Source organism: Lipophrys pholis, assembly GCF_963383615.2.
Source record: "Lipophrys pholis genome assembly, chromosome: 1".
NCBI classification, from domain to species: Eukaryota; Metazoa; Chordata; class Actinopteri; order Blenniiformes; family Blenniidae; genus Lipophrys; species Lipophrys pholis.
The window spans coordinates 43,906,035-43,920,242 of record NC_137635.1 but is presented as its reverse complement, the minus strand read 5'-3'; the positions used below and the strand labels follow the sequence as shown (position 1 = coordinate 43,920,242).

General features: G+C 40.6%; 2 protein-coding genes across 2 annotated transcripts; one reads left to right on the top strand and one right to left on the bottom strand.

The window, feature by feature from the left end:
• Positions 1 to 1,587: 1,587 nt before the first annotated feature.
• Positions 1,588 to 5,882, bottom strand: LOC308112583 (transcription factor BTF3 homolog 4-like). The gene is made up of 6 exons (XM_080468234.1): positions 5,536 to 5,882; positions 5,028 to 5,090; positions 3,446 to 3,559; positions 3,005 to 3,206; positions 2,298 to 2,357; positions 1,588 to 2,110 (listed from the first exon to the last, which is right to left on the bottom strand). Exons 2-6 carry the CDS (start codon positions 5,079 to 5,081, stop codon positions 2,064 to 2,066), a joined length of 477 nt encoding a protein of 158 aa, XP_080324360.1. The 5' UTR covers positions 5,082 to 5,090; positions 5,536 to 5,882; the 3' UTR covers positions 1,588 to 2,063.
• Positions 5,883 to 6,214: 332 nt separating this feature from the next.
• On the top strand, positions 6,215 to 14,181 carry txndc12 (thioredoxin domain containing 12 (endoplasmic reticulum)). Its single transcript, XM_080468221.1, has 8 exons — positions 6,215 to 6,424; positions 8,332 to 8,392; positions 8,485 to 8,537; positions 9,950 to 10,023; positions 10,977 to 11,046; positions 12,496 to 12,579; positions 12,667 to 12,770; positions 13,709 to 14,181. The coding sequence occupies exons 1-7, from the start codon at positions 6,325 to 6,327 to the stop codon at positions 12,744 to 12,746; spliced, it is 522 nt and encodes a 173-aa protein (XP_080324347.1). The 5' UTR covers positions 6,215 to 6,324; the 3' UTR covers positions 12,747 to 12,770; positions 13,709 to 14,181.
• The last annotated feature ends 27 nt before the right edge of the window (positions 14,182 to 14,208 follow it).

Below are 14,208 nucleotides of genomic sequence, written 5' to 3'. Positions count from 1 at the left end.
AATAAAAGTGAAATCCATTTATAAACAGTAAAACAATTAAAATCTGATCAGTGTAATGGCAAATTAATTCACATTTTAGGGATTGCAATTGAAAATGCTAGTCTGTAACCCCTGAGCCTCGAGGAGCTGCTGATCAGCTCAACTGAGAGACCAAGCAGCAGTGTAGGGTTGAAGCAGCCCTGAAAGAAAGGTGGAGCAAGATTTTAAAATATATAAAAGAAGTTTAAATTTTGATAGTAATACTCACGGCTTTCAGTTTAAAAATCAAACAAAAAAAATGTTAAGATATCCAATCTTAGTGGAGCAGGAGTTGGCACTCTCACCAAACAGCAAGAAGGTCATTGGTTCAAATACCAGCTGGCCTGTTCTGTGGGAAGTTTGGATTTTCTTCCCATTGTGTGCATGGGTTTCCTACCACAGTCCAAAAACAACAAAACCTACTGAAAATTATTGCATGAAGTTTCTCAAAGTATTGTTTGGTCAGAAATTCTTTAATTCTCCCCATACTGTTCATTGACTTTGAGCCAATTGTGTTATTGTCTTAATGTGGTTGTTGAATTTCAGGTCTGAATCCATAATTGCACCCATATCTCTCGCTTGATTTCTTGTCTTGAGTGACATAACATTCTAAATAGCTGAATACTTGAATGAAATATAACTTTTAATGATTTTATGCAGATAAATATTCAATATCTCAGGCTTTTATTTTGACACCGTCGTATCAGAGTGTAACTTCCTGTTTTGATCCGGCTCCTTCAGTCGAACTCGACGCGGCTCCGTGCGGCTTCCAGCGGCTTCTAGCGGCTCTCAGCTTCGCCCAGCGGCTCGCTGTCGCCCGCAGCAGGGACGTTTTGGCTCAGCCCGGGCGAAGCGAGCCGTGGTTAGGCTCCGGGGCCCCGTCCCGCTCACACTCGCGACACCTGAGAACCAAAATGGCACGCGCTCGCATGTAACCTTGGAGACCCTCAGAGAGGAGGACAGTCATCCATGCAGCACAGGAGCACATCGCCGCCTCGCTGCTCGCTACAGAACCCCAGCGTCATTTAATCTGACTCAACTTTACAGACATTACTCAGATTACTGATAAAACAGTCATGGAAGCAAACCAATCAAACACACTGGCTGTAATTTAATCAAGCAGTATTTCCAGATACGTGTAACTTAAGGTTTCTTTTTACTCCTGCTGGAGCACAAGTCACATCATGTCATCATCATGTCATGTTCTTCCTATGTGTGAATACCCCCACCATCCAAGTCATCTACATTTCTGTAACCAAAGACTTTATTCCTCAAAGACCAACTGTTTGCATTATGTTTCCTTTGTGCAAGCTGCTTATGCTTTATGTAGCATTCGTAGTTGCATTCAATTGTTAGTGTTTACATGATAAGGTTTCTATTGTGTTATTGTTGCGGTTGTATGTTTAGATTGGATTTTCCCCCTACAAATTTAATAATTTTTGCACACATTTTACAAAATGTGCTGTAACGTAGATATTTTAACAGAAATCAAAGTCAATGCCTGCCAGACAATACTTCAGTTAGTTGGTACTTAAAATTTATAAGGTATGTATTTCCAAACAAGTAACTGATGTATTTGAGTAGAAGTTTTAATTTCCAAGTCTGAACGTTTGTGCAACGACGACAAAAAGACAAAATGCAAATTAGCCCAAAAAAGTTTTATTAAATTTATAATCACCACTATAATGTTCATTCACTTCAACTGTAATTCCATAAACAATCTCTTAAATACTAGCCATGTTTAATCACATGAGAAGCTTAGTTCTAATGTAGTTGAGTCCTTTGGATGCTGTGAGTCGCAGAGATCACGCGTCCACAGTATCACCCTCTACAGAAATCAAAACCTATCTGCATGTTTGTTACTCTGCTGCTGCAGCAGGCAAAACCAAAGAGGTTCTCGTCTCCGAAGACGATGCGGTGCACCTTTAACAACCCACGGGAAGGAGATGCCCACGGGAAGGAGATGCCCTCCGTGAGTCCACCAGGAGGTGAAAATATAAATGAGAAATGATTAACATTATGGGGGAGAAACTACAGGAAATTCATCAGTTTGCTTCGTTCTTTGACGCCTCGTCAAAGTTCTCCACGAGATCTGCAAAAAACACAAACAGCGGGAATCTGGATTTAGAAACACCGGTGCCTTTTCTGTGACCACAGATCACATTTGTGCATAAAGTAACGGATGAAACTGGTTTAAAATGAGATTTCAGTTAGCGATGAGCCCAACAGGTGTAATCAAATCTAATTTTGATATTTCTACCACATTTGTGCCGCCGTACCTGGAACATCGTCGTCCTCCTCTTCTGCATTCTCCTCCTTGACGGCTTTAAGGTCCATGGCTGCCGAGACAGAATCATGGGATTTAATCCACATATACATTATTTTGTCCTTACCTGGCAGCACAGAGTCAAGCAGCAGCATTTACACTAAAATTATATTGTAGAACTGCACAAAGTGACATTTCTTGACAACTGTAATGAGACTGTCTGGATCAGAGAGGAAAGTAAAAGGAAAAAATTCAAACGTCTGTTCTTTCTACTGTTTCTTCAAATATTCTTCTCTAGAAACACCCCTGCTCATGCTCTCAGTGACACATCTGCTCTTTCGTTGGTGTTCTTGTTCTAATTTCTCTTGTTGCTCCACCAGTTTCTCAAGGTCACGTTTGGATCTAATCCTATCTGGTTTCATCCAGATTGAAAACAAATAAAACACTTCTGTTTAAACCTGTTAAGAGAAATCTGTACAGAACGACACACACAGAAACAAATGTCGGGAGGCGTCACGTTCAAGTGTGATTCAAACGGCTTCAGCCGTGATGCCTCCTAACATCTGAATCATTTATGTCAACGGGGTGTCGTCGTTGCCAGCAGGAACACCTGAACTCTACTCCTGTGGCTGAAGGCCCGTCTCATCTCTCATATTCTGCTCCCAGTATCACAGAGAGAGTGTGTTTTCTGTGTGTGTGTGTGTGTGTGTGCGCGCTCACATTGCCGTGGGAACTGCTCGGCCAGCTTGCGCAGGTTGCTGAGGCTGTCGGCTCCCAGCTGGCTCAGGATGCCTGGCAGCATCTCTGTCAGCTGTTTGGTCTCAGCGTGGCCCGTAATGGCGAAGGTGTTGGCAGACAGAGACGCCTGGACTTTTGGGTTATTGAAGTGGATGACCGTCCCGTCGTCTTTGATCATATTCACCTGAGAGAAGAGAACAAAGACGGGATGACGGGGGTGGCGACACTTCTTGTTGTTTGTGCTCTGATGCCACTAAAAGCTCTCTAAAAATAAAGGGGGCTGATTGGAGAGTGATATACGGTAGGCACTCAAGTGTCTTCCACCATCCGTCACATGGCGGAGATAAAAGATTCAGGCGTGTTCAGACAAAAATAAAGAAAACCCTAAAACCCGTCCAGATGTGGAGGAGAGCAGTAACTTACCTCTTCTATCCCTGCGATGTTGTTCACCGCCAGTTTCTTCAGTGAACCCTGCAGCTTTTTGTCATCGGCTGTTGCCGTTTTGTGGACAACCTTTTTCTTCCTGCGAGCTGTTCCCTGAAAGAATAAGAGAGGCTCCATTAGCAAGTGGACCAAAAGTTTACACCTATTAAAAAAAACACCAGGTCATACTGCACACTCTATGTCTTGCATTAAATATGTACGAAGCACAGCTTCACTTTTGGGGTTTCTTTAAAATATTGGACGCTCTTAGCGATGCATCCTGAGCAGAAGGGATGAACCTGAACTTGAGGACCATCGGGTGAAACTCTGTCACCACCTCCATTGAAAATACTAATTTCAGATCTAAATCTCTAGTTAACAACCCGAGAACGAAACGCGTCTCACTCAATTGATCACTGTCATCGTCGCCATTATTTGATTAGTGATGTTATGAATTTGTCCTGATGTTCTGCTGCAGGTGATTGAATCACTGAAAACTAGAAACTGAGACTTTACCCAAAGAGTTTGAAACACTTTGAGAGGAAAATGTATGAAAAGAAAATTGCGGTTGCATGTCTCTTTATGGTCCTTATTTCTACAGAAACAAATAGTCTAGGATCACAAACTCCAATAGCGTTATAATTAATAAAGTGGTTTTGAGGATATGATAAGGAAACAGTAGAAGCTGTGTTCTCATGGAGCTGCTAAGTAATTAATGACCCACTGCAATCTGTTATTGGACTGTTACAGAGCTGCAATACAAATATTTTGATTCCTTTGTTGAATGGTGTGGTGACCTCAGAACCAGTTAAAAAAACAAAACACACCGAGCAGTGTCCCAAGGACTAGTAATTAGATAATAGGAGTTCAACAACGCACACTAATGGATCTGTACAACAGGCAAATAAACAGGAAGGCAAAAGCCGTCCATTCCGACATGCTGAGTTCCAGTTTTTTACTTCTGACTTGAACTTTGTAGGGCAACAGGTACAAGCACTCCTTCGTCCTAATGGATGTTACACTGTATTATCCCTACCTCTTGGATTTGTAAATGTTTGTGCATTCTTTACATTTTATACTTCGCTGCAACACCAATTGCCATCCAGGGACACTACAACTGAAGTATGTTTTTCATAATCCATGTTTGGCTCTCTCCAGAAAACGTGCCATCGAAACAACATACAAAACAACAGATTGTCATTATTGTTTGCTTGAAACTATATATGTTGTGGTGAATCTCAGGTAAAATTCTGAGATTTGACACAATCTGTCAATAATATTTGATTAAAAAAAACGAGATCAGAGCCTCTCTCAGATAATACATATAACGCCACCTAGTGTGTGTCTGAGGGCATTACACCCAAATGGAACCCAGCCTTGTTGCTGAGGCCACAGATGAAGGGGGCCAGTGCTTCATAAAGGGAATGCTGAGGTCAGGAGGAATTACCGAGCAGATAACCATCACACCCCCTTTCAAATAAGCAGCTGAACCTGAACTGAAAGCTTCCACAATGTAACTCTGGACATTTCTAAGAATTGCATTAATGACAGAAAAAATAAAATGTAAAAGAACTGGACGTACCTTCCCTCCTATCCGGACCTGAGCTTGAAGTTTGGCGAGCTTCTCCTGATTCATAGTGTTGTTCTGATAGTGAGATAGAGAAAACAGATTAATCAGAGAAAGCACAGAAACATGTTGGCACAGCTGACTGGAGACGCATGTGGTTTCCTCTTTCCTACACCAACAGCATGTATTAGGTAAGACCTCCAGTAATCCACAACTACTCCCGCTACCAAAAGGCGAATAAATACATCACTTTGGCCAGAGAAATCTGGTCGACACAAACTGAACACGTTGATGGAAATTATTTTCGATTAAATTATTAAAAATAGGCTAGTTGTTTACCGTAAATGTCGCTTATTGGGTTGCCACCTGATGCTAACGAAGCTACTGCTAACACTGCGGCTGAGGAAACAAGCTAAAATGCGGTTTTCTTTTAAGCTACAACGACAGTACGGCTCATATTGAATTAAAACGACACAATGGATTTGCTCAAATATTAGCCACTAATGTAACTCGTTGTTTTTACCTGTTGTTGAGAAATAACCACAGTCCGGTGATCAGTTTTCGCTGCTAATGAAGCAGCAGATCAAAACCGCGTTAAGAAACAGCAATCCAATGTATATCCGGCTTAGATTTTCATAATAACAATATTCACTTTTTACGCTACGAGACCATGTTGAATTTACGTTTGGAAAACAGGATAAAGGCGCGGAATAAATTTGGCTTAAATGTTTTCGAAGAGGTTTGAAGTCATAAATAGTCAAATAATTTTGTTGTTATGCATTTTGTAGTATTTTATTGTTTCATTTTTTAGCTCATATCCGGTTTTAGGCCGGATTGTCGTCATCTAGCTTGATTATCTGACACAGCACTGAGGAGCACGCGGTGGTGTGGATGTGACGTCATATGAAGGCGGCCCCTCTGTCGCTGTAATGGGTAATGAAACCTTGCTGACCAGTAGGAGGCCGCGGAGAGCGACACGTGACCACTCTGGCGGAGTCACACTAACAAAATAATTGAAATATTTTTTTAAAAACCTCTTGATCTTTTTGCTTCTTCTCTAACTTATCAGTTAAGCTTTAAAAAAATAAGTTAGAGTGAAAAAATGTTCAATCATCCCCCAATCCCGTATTCTGAGTTGCACTATTTAGAGTATTTCATTAAGCTTTTTTTCAGAGGATTGTTATTGTGAAGGGGATGGTTGGGCTTCCGGGTCGTGGCTATAAGAAACATAGTCAGTCTGTGGCTCGGTGCGCGGGTCAGTCTTTGAGCTTTCATCAGCCACCAGCTGCACTTTTTACAAACAGCCGTCACCATGCAGATGTCTCCGGTCAGGATCGCCGCTTTCTGGTTCCTACAGGCTTTGTTGTTGCTGTCGTGCTTCCAGGAGGTTGTAGAAGCGGCCAGCAGCAGAGGTGAGCTCTCATCCAGATGTTTCATCCTCTTTGTTTGTCCAAACATCCTGGTTCACCAAGTCAGAGGTGAGAGCTCTGATCCAGGTGTTTCATCCACAACAGTGTCCTTTCTCTTTGCGCAAACATCCTGGGTCACTAAGACAGAGGTGTGTGTGATTCCTGTCCTCCAGGTTTCCTAATCTCAGTTTATCCAGGTTCTCTGCTCCGACTTGTTTGTACTGCTAACACTCCTGCACATTCTAGTAAGAGTGAGGATTTCTACTGAGATCATACAAGGAAACTACAAATGAATGAGGAGAAGAACAAAACATGCTCATAGACTCCTGGTTTCAGAAAAGGGATTATAATCTTAGGGATTATTGAGTTTTTGAAATAGGAAAGTGGGAATAGATGTAAAATGTAGATGTGTTTTTGTATTGGGAGTTAAATTATGGAACGAGCAATGTGGAGAGCTCGAGAATGGTTATCATGTAAAATGATTCTAATTTAAAGCAGGTTTAGGTTTCCTTTTTGCATCAGTGATAATTACGTTATCCTGTTTGCATGGATTATACAGGAAGCAAAACAAATAAGCCTGGGTTTCACCCTACTTCTGTGTAACGTATTTATAATGACATGAATACTGTAGAGGAAAATGAGTTTGTTATAATTTGAAGCATAAAACAATTTGAGATGACTGGACAATAAATACATGTTTTGAAGGGACACATCTATTATTTAAATTGTTTTATTGTTCGAAGACTTCCTATTAAATCCTACCTTCTTAAATATGACTATTTCCAGTTGCATTAAAGGGACACTATGTGAAGTCATTCCATTGTTGTACATTGGGTAGCTGTCGTTCGTTCTTGATTTACTTGTACATTTGCCATTTTTCAGGAAATCATCATGGGAAATAAACGGCTTAGCTGCAGCAAAAGTTTACCATTCAAGCGGGTCCTAAACATGTTGGAGCAAGAAAGAAAACTGGCAGAATTTGGTAGACAAAACAAACCAACCCGCCCTTAGTGGGTGCAGGATTGATGTGAACGCGTTTATACCGGATGTGGCGCAGCCAACGAGTTCGACTGGCACAGTTGGTACAAGATCGATCAGTGAAAAGCAGAGGCGGTAAATGTTGACTCAACCTTGTCCGCATGGTTGACACACGATCACTACTAATTCCATTCCCTCCAGACTCCGACGTAAACCCAGTGACGGCCTGCGTTGGAGGTGTACGATGTTCAATAACATGACATTCAAGCCGTCTCACCAGCGTCCATCCTGTCGTTGAAATGACTCTTTTCAGGTTATTCTGATTAACTTTAAACTATTAGTCATTTGTGGGATGAACATGGCTGTATTGCCTTTTCACATTAATAATGAAGAATGTAATTTCTTCACAAAGTTGAGCTTTTGTTTTTACAGTGACGCAATGAGATGTTGGAAAATGTTACACTTATGATTAGAGTTTTTACTACTTTCTCAAATCTGGAGCCACAAGACATGTTTAACATATAAAATAAAGATAACCCAGCAAATAAAGTTGTATTCATAGTTCAGAGATAGACATACAGCTGCAGGTTGCATTTATGAATTTTCAAGTCTTCCACTTTAAGAGTTGTGCTTGTTTTTGTTGTTTTTTTCCTCTACCAGTTTTAAGTCCTTTTAAACAATATTGCAGGTTATAATCATTTCAACCGTGTTGGCTGAGGCTGTTATTCTTCTTGAGCTGTGTCAAGTTGGACCCGGTGACAACCTTGTTATTGAATTACTGCTCATCACTTGTTGCGCTCTCATGTGTCTTTGTGTGGATTGTAATATTTAGGGCAGACACACCCTGCTGTGGAAATGTGACACCCGTTACACAAAGCTGCTGTGCTCATTAATGTTTGTTTATCTCTTGTTGTGTTATTTTTATCCTGCAGGGTTTGGAGATAACATCCACTGGAGGACGCTGGATGACGGGAAGAAAGAAGCTGAGGCAAGGTGAGCTGAAGATGCACGAACACACAAACCTTTAGTGTGTGCGCGTGCGCGCATTTCTGACCGAACGTGTTTCGTGTGTTTTGAATTGACAGCGCACTGCCAATCATGGTCCTCGTCCATAAGAGCTGGTGTGGAGCCTGCAAAGGTACAATCAACACGAACACCCTTCAGAAGGGCCTGGTTATGTCCTCTGTAACAATAAAACGATCTCCCGCAACGTATGTGGCTCGACGAGCTGATTACTCACAGAAACATTTAAACAAACCAATTAAGTGCATGAGATTAGATAGTTCTTTAATCCATCCACAGCAGAGAAAGGAAGGAGTGTAACGTGCATAGACAAAAAAATTACCGTAATTTAAATCCATAATATCGGATCATGTGTAGACAATATAGGATATTGTATTTTAATGCAACATATAAGCTGTGTGTATACAATGTTGTAATAAGATGAGCCTTTATTTCTAATTTCTGCAATGAAAGCATTGCATAAAAGATAGAAAATAAGAATGTTGGTAAATATTTAAAAGAATGTAGATGGTAAGAAATTTGAAAAGAGCAGCAGCAGAAGTGATGCAGCTGTCCAGTTTGGCAGCGGCGGTGGCTGAATTCACGATCATGCCAGAGTTTCTGTCTCGACTTTGGGACTGAGGCACATTGAGTCTCTGATAAATAAGGTGGGTCAAAGGCCATGAGTGGCTTTAAAAAAACTGACCAGAACTTAAAATATTCTGAAAGGGATTGGGACCAAATAAAGCATGACTGAAGCATGGGGTAATGTGTTGGTTTAAAAACAAGCAGCAGCATTTTGTTGGAGATTTACAGTAATCTGACCTGGAGCTGATAAAAGCAGGGAAGGATCGTCTTTTCTAAATCATCCCAAGTCAGGAAGGGTTTTACTTTAGGTAGACAGTGGAGTTGGGAAAATAAGTCAGTCTGTTTCTTTATGCTTGTTATATATTGGGAGTAACGTCATTTAAAGAAACAAAGCTTTAACCCATGCACTAGAACACGACAGGAGACATTCAGTCTGTTTCCTTCATTGAAAGAAAACCTGTCCAGTAGCAGGAAGTCATTCTGCAGGCCGACTACTTGTAACATGGGGGATTAGCTTCATATATTAATAGAAAACGTCTCGATCAAGCGGAGAGTAAAAACAAATCCCGTTTAGTTGAATAATTGACAACCGTAATGTGGACGACCAGGACAAACGACACCAGCAGGAAAGCTGGAAGAGGCCTGAAGCTGGCAAACCCGGAGCGGCGATTCTGTGGGTGTTTTACACCTTCCTCTTCTGTCAACACCAGATAGTGGTGATCTGGAAATCTGCATTTATCAGATCAAAGAGGCTTGTTGTTTTTTTTTTTTTTTTTTTTAATATAATTTCCGAAGACATGCTTGGATGCCTTAATTATTAAAAATAAAAAAAAAAGAGCAAATCACTGTATATGGAGACATCTTTTGATAATAGAAGCTTCATCGGTGCAGATTCAAAAGGATATTTTTCTCAGTCTTTTTGATGGAAGAGCTTAATATTTATTCTGTTCCCACAAACAGCTCTGAAGCCCAAATTTGCTGAATCCAAGGAAATCTCTGAACTGGCTCACAACTTTGTGATGGTCAACCTGGAGGTGAGTACTCCTCGTTGCTTCTCAAGCAGTGCCGCGGTGGTTCACTTTTATTCCTGAGTGAGGATATTGCGCTGAACGCCTCAAGCAGGAGGAACTTTACATCCAGAGAACAGATCTACTGAAGTAAAACCATAGTTTGTATATGATACAAAGCGGAATGTGTCTTAAGTTCATGTACAAGAGAGAGGAAAAAAGGGTTACATTTTATTTAGAATTTTTTTCCAAATATTCCCATTAAAGAGTATTGTTTACCAAGAGATGTACTTCTTGAACTCTGGTATTCAGGATGAGATAAATAGACCAGTGAGATTCAGGAAGCATTTGAATCTAGTGAAATCGCATAATTTAGCTCACATGTCATGTCAGATTGTTGCCTACAAAGTAAATCATCAATAATAATAATTTTAAAAAATGTAGGCGGTGTATTGGGATGGGGCTAATCTGTTTATAATGTAGGTTTAAATGCTTGTGAGGAATATTTCAATGTAATAAAGTGAGGATGTTTCACAAATCAAAGTGAATTGATCGAGCCCTGATTATCGCTCATTAATTCTCATATTTAATAGGTTATACCCATCTCTTTTTATCTGTTTTAATCAGATTTGGAAGACTTAACCTTTTAATCTGCATTGTTTGGATGTAAATCAGGGAAGCAAATGACCAACTACAATGTAAATATTGATACTTTAACATTATAATTGATATCAAAAAGAACTTTTTTGATCTTGGTCTGTACTGGGGTAAAGAAGCAGTCAGGAGATATGAGACACACATTAAACCCCGTCTATTAGATTCTTTTTATATTTTCACAGTGGAAGCTGATCCACTCACTGCAGACTAACCTTGAACACTTGGTGTCTCTGCATGTCAGAATGACGCTGATAACAGGAAATCGTTACAACGTGAAGATGTTTCTCCCTTTTTTTTTTTCTTTTTTTCCCCCTCCTGAATAGGATGAAGAGGAGCCAAAGGATGACTCCTTCAGCCCAGATGGGGGATACATTCCTCGGATTCTTTTCCTCGGTATGAAGAGCAAGAGCAGGCGGATGGGGGTGGTGTGTGTGTGTGGGGGGGGGGGGGGGGGTGGGATACAAATCACTCATTCACGAAAACTTCTGTGTGTGTTTTGGTGTGACTGAACAGTCATTCTTCCTCGATAGCACCCACTCGCTGAAGTTTTAGCTGCAGAATGAATGGGACACCTCCACCGTTTAGCTTTGCTAAATATGTAAACACGGTGGTGGGAGGCGAAAGTTCAAACCTCTTCTCAGGAACGAGTTTAACCACTTCAAAACTGGACAAACTGGAAAAGTAACAAATGATACAGACTGGATCCTACGGGCGTGTGATACAAGAGGAATAATAGATCTTTACGATGTTAAAACTTTTTTGTTTCACAGTAATATTGTGATACTTTAAAATCTGTTGCTTTAGACAAGAGGAAAAAGCACTAAAATATACAAAGTTTGTCTGCCTCCACTGGGGGGTGCCAGAGAGCTCCAAGAGGCTGGAAACGGCAGGAAATATGAGAAGTTCATGGGGATGCCTTTTACTCAAGTGATTCATTGATCATCCTGGCACGTAATTCCTGACCTTCAGATCAATAGAAATACTTTTGACAGCTGTATATTTCCAAAGGGGTTAAGAAGGTATTGTTGATTACTTTTATACTCTTGTAGTTGTTTTTATGACATCAGTTTCCCTCCATATTAAGCCAATTATTCTATCTTTATTGCTGGCATCTTCTAAATCTGTTCATCCCTTTTAGTTCTTAAAATTTGAGAGCAATAATGGATTTTCTTGCATCTTTACATGGCTTCCCAGCATAAGATTTAAAGGTGGCAAGTCACTATTTGCACTTTTCTAAACTCTACCAAAGTACTCTTCTTTTTAAATATCTGTACAGATTCTGACATGTACAAAATGAGCTCAATTTGTACTTTTACACCAGTTGGAAGCATCCGTTTTTCTCCTCGACTCAAGAATGTGAGCTCTCAGGGGGAACACGTTAAGTTAAAACGTAATCTGGTCTGGACGGTCAGATGTCCGGAACGGGCTATAATTTAATAAAATTGTGATATTTAGTTGCCTAACGCGCACCAAAGCTCGCTCCCTTCCACTTCAATTTCAACTGAATTCTAAATACTCTGGGCTCTCGGGTAATCGGGAAGTGAATTCAGTCGACAAACAGATTTTAGAGCTCTTTAAAAACATTAGTTCTTCAGCTTTTTTTTCTCCTATTTTTGTTTTTAGCTTATTACTGTGGTAAAATGTATTAAGCTACATAATACAAACATTTGTGCCAATACAATACATGTCTCTCACACGCTGTTGTATTCATAAAGTTGAACCGTTATATGGATCAAGTCTCCAGTGGCTTTTTGGTGACACGTTCTCAGGAAAACGCTGGTTTTGTTTTATTCTTTCAACTTCATGTTTGAATCCTCTTTTGACTTTTCCTCTCCTCCACAGATCCCAGCGGAAAAGTCCACCCGGAGATCACCAACAAGAACGGAAACCCAAACTACAAGTACTTCTACAGCAGTGCAGAACAAGGTAAACGGTTTTAGAACCGGCGTTGGAGCGTGATCAGGTGTGCGATTTCTGCCAAATACTGACGCTTGTCGGCTTCTTCCTGCTCAGTGGTGTCCGGGATGAAGGAGGCGCAGGAGAAGCTGACGGGCGACTCCTTCAAGCAGGGCCACGTTGGAGACGAGCTGTGAGGAGGCGGAGTCGGGCTGCAGGCTGTAAGGGCTACACTTCCTCCTACTGGAGCCTGCACTTCCAAACTCGTACCGACCACCCCCTTCAACACTCGCACGTCACAGCTGACTGAAACATTAAAAGTCATTGGTGGTTTTTTTTTGTTTTTGTTTTTTTGTCTTGTACGGTTTGTCCATCCTCATCTGTGTTGTAAGACACTCCCGTTAACTAAATGCCATATATTGTACTTGCTGTCTGTAGAGGATTCAACCAAATCAGAAAGTTTGCACCGTCAATATGCCAAGTTTTTAAGCGATCGTCCTTTCAGAGCCATATAAAGAGCTAACAGACACAGAACTGTGCAAACGTTTTATTGTGGGAGGAAAAAAACGGGTAATCGGGTAAATGGATGAGAACCTAAAGCCAATGTCGTTATGGACTAAAAAAACAAAACCCTCAAGGACTTTTTTTTAATGATGCTGTAGCCTTTCCAGAGGTCAAATCACATTGAATCAGTCTGGGAAGAGATGGAAAGATCCACAAAATGTCTTTGGTTTGTTCAATGTGCGGCCTTTTCTTAATAGGCACAAATTCAAATGAGATCTCTAAAAGGCCAGTTTATTTTGTGGCCTGCGAGAAGGTTCCCAAAATGTTAGGATTCCTTTCAGAGCTGACGGTCGTGCCATTAGTTTCAAAGGGAATAATGGGATTTTCTTTTACATCTAGAAACTTTGCACAGTACTGTAAAATCTAAATCCACCTGAGATGACTTTTTTTTTATTCTTTCCACATGGCAACAAAAGTACTGTACTACATATTGAGATCAATACTCCAACACATCTGGTAATGTGCTTCCAAAGATCCTCTACAGTAGGTTTTAGTACGCCTGTGAAACTACGTCACCTTCTGCGCTGTATTTCTGAGTCACTGGTCAGAACGTGTGGCAAGATCGGCTAATTCAATGTGTTTTTGTGAACTTTAGGAAATCTCCGGTCTGTGTTCATTTACACTGAAGTCTCATTCGCTGCACTGAAGAAAAAAAAGCCACAATGTTTTTTTTGTTGTTTTTAGAAATATGTCTTTAGAAACCCGAGCTCAACTGTTTTGAAGATGTTTTACAGCGGAGATCAGAATCGTGATAGAATTATCAGTATTTCTCATTTTCTTAACATTTTTCAGATGAATGAACCTGATGCATGCTTTTAAAAACTTTTGTTCACCTCGCCGAGTCTTTAGTCGCTAATCCTTATGTAATCTATTAGTTTTTCAGTAAATCCTGCCAGTTTATGTACACTTAACTCGATATTAACGGATGTTGTATTTCTTCTCTTCTACTGCACGTGAAATGACACGACTCCATCTTTTTTCTACCTGGCCCTGTTAACTGAGGGATGCGGACATTGGTGGAGTGTCTTTATGTATTTTATACATGCAAAATAAACTTTGTGGTATTGAGGTTTGTCGTGTGATTGTGAGCCGGAC

Excerpts from the sequence above, each read along its gene's own strand:
- LOC308112583 (XM_080468234.1), bottom strand. The coding sequence starts at position 5,081 with ATGAATCAGGAGAAGCTCGCCAAACTTCAAGCTCAGGTCCGGATAGGA. Across the intron at positions 3,207-3,445 it reads ACATCGCAGGGATAGAAGAG|GTGAATATGATCAAAGACGA; the intron begins GTAAGTTACTGC and ends CTCTTCTCTCAG. Across the intron at positions 2,111-2,297 it reads GGAGGACGACGATGTTCCAG|ATCTCGTGGAGAACTTTGAC; the intron begins GTACGGCGGCAC and ends TGTTTTTTGCAG.
- txndc12 (XM_080468221.1), top strand. The coding sequence starts at position 6,325 with ATGCAGATGTCTCCGGTCAGGATCGCCGCTTTCTGGTTCCTACAGGCT. Across the intron at positions 8,538-9,949 it reads CTGGTGTGGAGCCTGCAAAG|CTCTGAAGCCCAAATTTGCT; the intron begins GTACAATCAACA and ends TCCCACAAACAG. Across the intron at positions 11,047-12,495 it reads TCCTCGGATTCTTTTCCTCG|ATCCCAGCGGAAAAGTCCAC; the intron begins GTATGAAGAGCA and ends TCTCCTCCACAG.